We start from the raw sequence: 5,000 nt of genomic DNA on the forward strand, positions 1-5,000 counted from the left end.
AGCAACCGAGTGGCTCCTAAGTGTGGCCACAGCATTCGGGCGCGTGCGTCGGGCCCTGATTAAGAGAGCCCCTCTTTAATTAAGAACAGACCTCCATCAGCACACGGAGGGGCCTGGGAGGAGGACAGTTATGAATCGGGAAGCTGAGGGAGAGAACAAAGTGTCCGCTGTTTGTGGTCAATTGTAAACACCACACGACACTCTCACACCAACCAAATCAAGTGAAATCAATGGCTTCACCATGTGGACATGAAGTGGTAGAAAGCTGGAGCTGAGGACCTGCCAACATCGTTGGGCTTGGCGATGACATCGCAATGTGACCTTCCTCAAGGACTTTCTTTAGGTGCATTGTGTTGTCAACATCTCACAGACAGAGCATAACCCTGAAGAATAGGCATCACACTATTCAATATTTCAACAGTAGTAGGCCTATCTTTTTCAACAGATACTATAGTTTGTATGTTATTGACGATAACTACTTAACTAATTCTGACTGAGAGAACTTGTCTTGCTTACATGTAATGTTTGTATAAAGTGATATTCACGGTTTGTTCATATGAACTAATCCATTAACCACAGTGACCCTTTTGGCACTATTATTAATAGTAACCATCAATAACATAGTACATTGCCTCACTTTATGTTCGTTAATAGCAATGTTTTAACGTCTTATCCATGTGACTTATAAATATTACAAATTACGAGATGTTGAAAGATCTTTAAGGAGATGAAAGGGGAGCAGTTCTACCTTAATATTTCTTTGCATCTTTTGTGAACTGTAAGGAGAATACTGTTAAGCCCACCACCCCTCTCATGATGTGAACATACCAATGCTTATGGGCATTATTCTGCAGGAGGTGACTTTATTATTAAACAGACAGCTCAAAAACATCTTATTCAAAGATTTTTGCAACGTTTGCAACTCTTTTTTATTGCAACTGGAAGACAATACAGCACAGAAACATGATGGTATGTTTGAGAGGGAAAACAACAACATAAAAACAAACAAACGAAACATATTCCTGTCATAGTAATGAACAACAGTGATATTTACATCATATTTTTGAATCATTTGTCTTTGGCAATATGATTACGCGTCAAGAAAATATAGAATGCAAATACGTCTCCATATTGACCAGTGAGTTGGATAGTCATGCCAAACCAGACAGCATCATATAGTTTGTTTACCCTCCTTCTGTCTTTCTTCTTTGAGATGTTGGAATCAATCTAACAAACAAAATGGCAGTTAACATTTAACGTTTGGAGCGTAACGAACAATTACAAAAAGAAAAAAAAGACACAACAAAAACAAAACAAAACAAGTGAAAGGTAATAATTACAATTTGTAATAATAAAAAGACATTGCCTCTTAATTGACCATTATTTGCCTGGCTAATATTAATGCTTTCTGATTGTATGTCATTTAGCAGATCTTCCATCATTGACTGAGTGCGAAGCTCGAGGAAAAGTTACGTAGTGAGTGTTGACATCTGAGGAAGGCAGAGATGAGGCTGCCCGTGTGGACCGTGTCACAGCGTTACTGGACACTAATTTACGTGGCGGGCAAAATGCAAAGTCTGTCAGCAAGCCAAGTTCTCGTTCTTGAAAAACAGCTATCATGTGGCATATGGGAGCACTGACCTGACTCAAATCATGTAGCAAATTGATTTTGCCTAGCCACTAAATTAGCTTTAGTTAGACGTAGGACTTTGCTCTTTGCCTATCATGCAAATTAGGGCCCTTTATCACTGACGAAGCCAGATGCCTTTCCACATTTTCAAACAGGGTTAACAACGATGTACAACGGAATGTTGGCGCTTTACTGACCGCTGAAATACTGTTCCTACGCATGCCTGTGGGTCGGAAAAGAAGAGGACTGCAAGACTGGCAAAAGGATCACTTATAGGTCCGATTTTTGTCTTTTTTTTCTGTTTTTTTAAATATATAATTAATTTCACATACTGCAGAGAGCTGGCTGCTGGAACATAACCACTTTGAATGTGCGGAGTGATGAGCAGAAAGGCGGACATACGTGAGAGTATCACACAGAACGAATCATGATGAGCAATTTACAGCGCTTTACTGGGAACAAGAGAGGGCACTCTTTAATACAGGGCCCATAGAGACAAAAATGCTACAGGTCATCATTGACAGATCTCTGGCACACAGATCAAGTATTTATCATTTTCTAGGTAACATATATATAGAGAGATAGATAAGATATCAAATCACTATAGGCTTTGGCACTGAACTTTAAAAATATCTGTAACTTATCATCTTAGTGCAATCCAGAGAAGGAAAAAGCAAATATCTGCACTAGAGTGTTTAGCTCTCTTGTAATTTTATAATCATGTCATTTCTCCACTATTTATGTGTGTGTGTGTGTGTGTGTGTGCACGTGTGTGTGTGTGTGTGTGTGTGTGTGTGTGTGTTTGTGTGTGTGTGTGAGAGAGAGAGAGAGAGAGAGAGAGAGAATCTGTGTATGTGTGTGTCTGGATGACAGGTACTAATACTGGTGATGCACCTGAACAATGCTACATCGACAGTGGCAAATACTCTGAAAGAAACATGTATAGTAAACTCCTGTGTCGTACAAATGGAAGACCTTGAAATACAGAAGACATCCACAGTATCCAAACAAGCACACTTTGACAGCAAATGGAGATAACTGAAGCACTGAACTTGGGAGCACCGGATGCAGGAAGGGGACCGACACTCACTACTAACTTCTCCTGAAACAAAAGCGCTGACCAAAGTGTGTCCCAGATGCCGGCTGACCTTGAAACGGATCAAATTCAGATCGGAGCCTGATCCCAAACCGCGTCAGAGCCGAATCTAGTCCAACTCAGACCAACTCAGTCCGAATCAGAGCCAGATCTGGACTGCATCTGAGCTTGATCCACTCCAGAATCAGCTGGTAAAGAGCCTTGGGTCGTGCCCAAGTGTGCAAGCAGACGAGAGCTGACCCGGAGGGTACCCGGCATCACGCCAGACCCGGACCGCATCCGAGCCAGACCCTGCGCTCTGTCTGGAGGTGGAGTGGACACGAAGCAGTCGGACAGAGCGGCTTAGCCCTACTCGTTACGTAACATGAAGTCCTCATATTGCAGAGATAGATGCCCAAACAGTCTGTGTTTGTCCCTGAAGAAGGTTTATCCGTTTTAATGCCAGCTTGAAAACAAGTATGAATGAGAACAACAAACAAATAAAAAAAAAAAAACAAATAAAAAAATTTTTTGTCAAATTAAGACAAAAATGACAAGAAAGTCCAAGCCTCTGAGCTCAGACGTCAGAAGCCGTCTTGGTTCTCTAGTTTCTCTATTTATATGAAAATAATTCATGCTCCATGCTAAATACATTATTTACGTACATGAACTTTGATTTAAAAAAACCTCTTTTTCTTCTTCTTCGTCTTTACAGAACCCATGCAACATGATTTGGAAAGTCCTGCTGGCTACATTGCTTAAATTAAGAAAGGGAGAAGAAAGACTAATGGGACATTCTATACAACGTTATCCTGACTGGATGGAATTGCTTATTACATCATGAGGGTTTTTAAAAAAACACAAATAAACAAACACAAAAAGAAATATACAACCTCCATGGGAACTTTACTTATTTTATCACTAAAATATGATTGGCAGGTTTGGTAGCGTTTCTACCCTCAGTAGGATTTCTAAGTTCCTAGTCATGATTGCTTAAGAAGGAGACTGGCAGTTTTAAGGACAGTTCAGTTTGTCCCCTCTCTCTCCAAAAAGCACTTGTTAAAGGCTTATGGCGTTGTATTGGTGTGTTATAATTTTGCGCTAGCCTCATCCCATCGGCTAAGAAGACCTCACATGAAATACATGAGAAACATGTCCTCCGTTGTGTTCTACACCTCTTCCCTCTCATCTCAACTGTGACCACTCAGTTTCTCAAACTAGTGCATTTCTGGTCAGGCAAAGGCTGCCCTGTCTGCTGGTGGGGTCCTCTTTGGCACTCTCCAGCCCTGAAATCCCCCCCGAGGTGAGGCAACCACTGACAGCTGTGTAGCCGTCTCCCACGGAAACCATCTGGGAAGGGAAGAACACGACGCTAAGCTAACAATGCTAACACAGTGCCTCCCACAGTGTGTTCTTACGCGAAACATCACTACGATCCTCTCCACTATGCTGCTCTAAGTAACTGCAGGAAAGATTATTAAGCGGTTGAATTTTATTTGTTTTTCTGTTGCTGTAAATCAGCATCCTGCTTCCAACTGTGCCGAATCTGAAGTGTGTTGGAGGGGGCTGTTTGATTTTTATTTGTTTTAATTTCAGCCAAACAAATTAAAGAAATAAACCTAAAATAAAAAGACTAAATTATCACTAAATCATCTGAACATCATATAAAGGTTTTGCTATGGCTTTAATCTCCTTTTAACAAAACAAAAAAAAAAATAGAATAACAAACAAAGTAACGCACCCTCGAAAAAACATTACTTATAAAGATAGGAAAACAAAGTGATTGTTGGTATTGCCACAAATCAGTAGAATTCACCTGATGTCCTGAAAAAAAATAGCAAATTCTATTAAAAGTGATGTTTTTTTTTTCTATTTCCATGTTTATTTTTTGATCCGGCCAGGCTGAAAGGTCTGTTTTTGTGTCTCTTTTGTTTAGTTTTTCGAGGCCTCCTTCTGACCCTTTGCCGTCCGGTTGGTGATATTGTTCAAGCAGGCGCGGACGCCCGCCAGGTGGAGGAGGGACCCCGCGGCCTCCTTCATCTCCTCGTCGTCGCTCTCCGGCGGCTTTTCCGTGCGCCGCTTCTTCAGCGGCAGCGTGTCGCTGGCCAGGCGTTGACCTCTGACCTTGGCGGAGGGCAAGTGTTGCCGTTTCTTGTGCTGGGCGAGGGCGCAGGCGTCGACTGACCACTCCCGCGGCTCCTTCTTGATCTTGCTCTTGTCGTCGTCCTCCGTGTCGCTGGCGGCCTCATTGCTGTGGAAACTGGCCTCGCTGCCCTGGAGGGGGCCGGAGGAGGG

At 42.1% G+C, this 5,000-nt stretch overlaps 1 protein-coding gene across 5 annotated transcripts in view; it reads right to left on the bottom strand.

Annotated features, from left to right (window-relative positions):
- Nucleotides 1-891: 891 nt before the first annotated feature.
- foxn3 (forkhead box N3) overlaps nucleotides 892-5,000 on the bottom strand; it is a 111,758-nt gene continuing 107,649 nt past the window's right edge. For all 5 annotated transcript variants that reach the window (XM_048270823.1, XM_048270825.1, XM_048270824.1 and 2 more), the window contains one exon: nucleotides 892-5,000. This exon is cut by the window's right edge and continues 124 nt beyond it. In XM_048270823.1, the coding sequence (XP_048126780.1) occupies nucleotides 4,638-5,000 (363 nt within the window). In that variant the 3' untranslated portion in view covers nucleotides 892-4,637.

The sequence above is a fragment of the Alosa alosa genome, chromosome 19 (assembly GCF_017589495.1).
Source record: "Alosa alosa isolate M-15738 ecotype Scorff River chromosome 19, AALO_Geno_1.1, whole genome shotgun sequence".
Taxonomy (NCBI): domain Eukaryota; kingdom Metazoa; phylum Chordata; class Actinopteri; order Clupeiformes; family Clupeidae; genus Alosa; species Alosa alosa.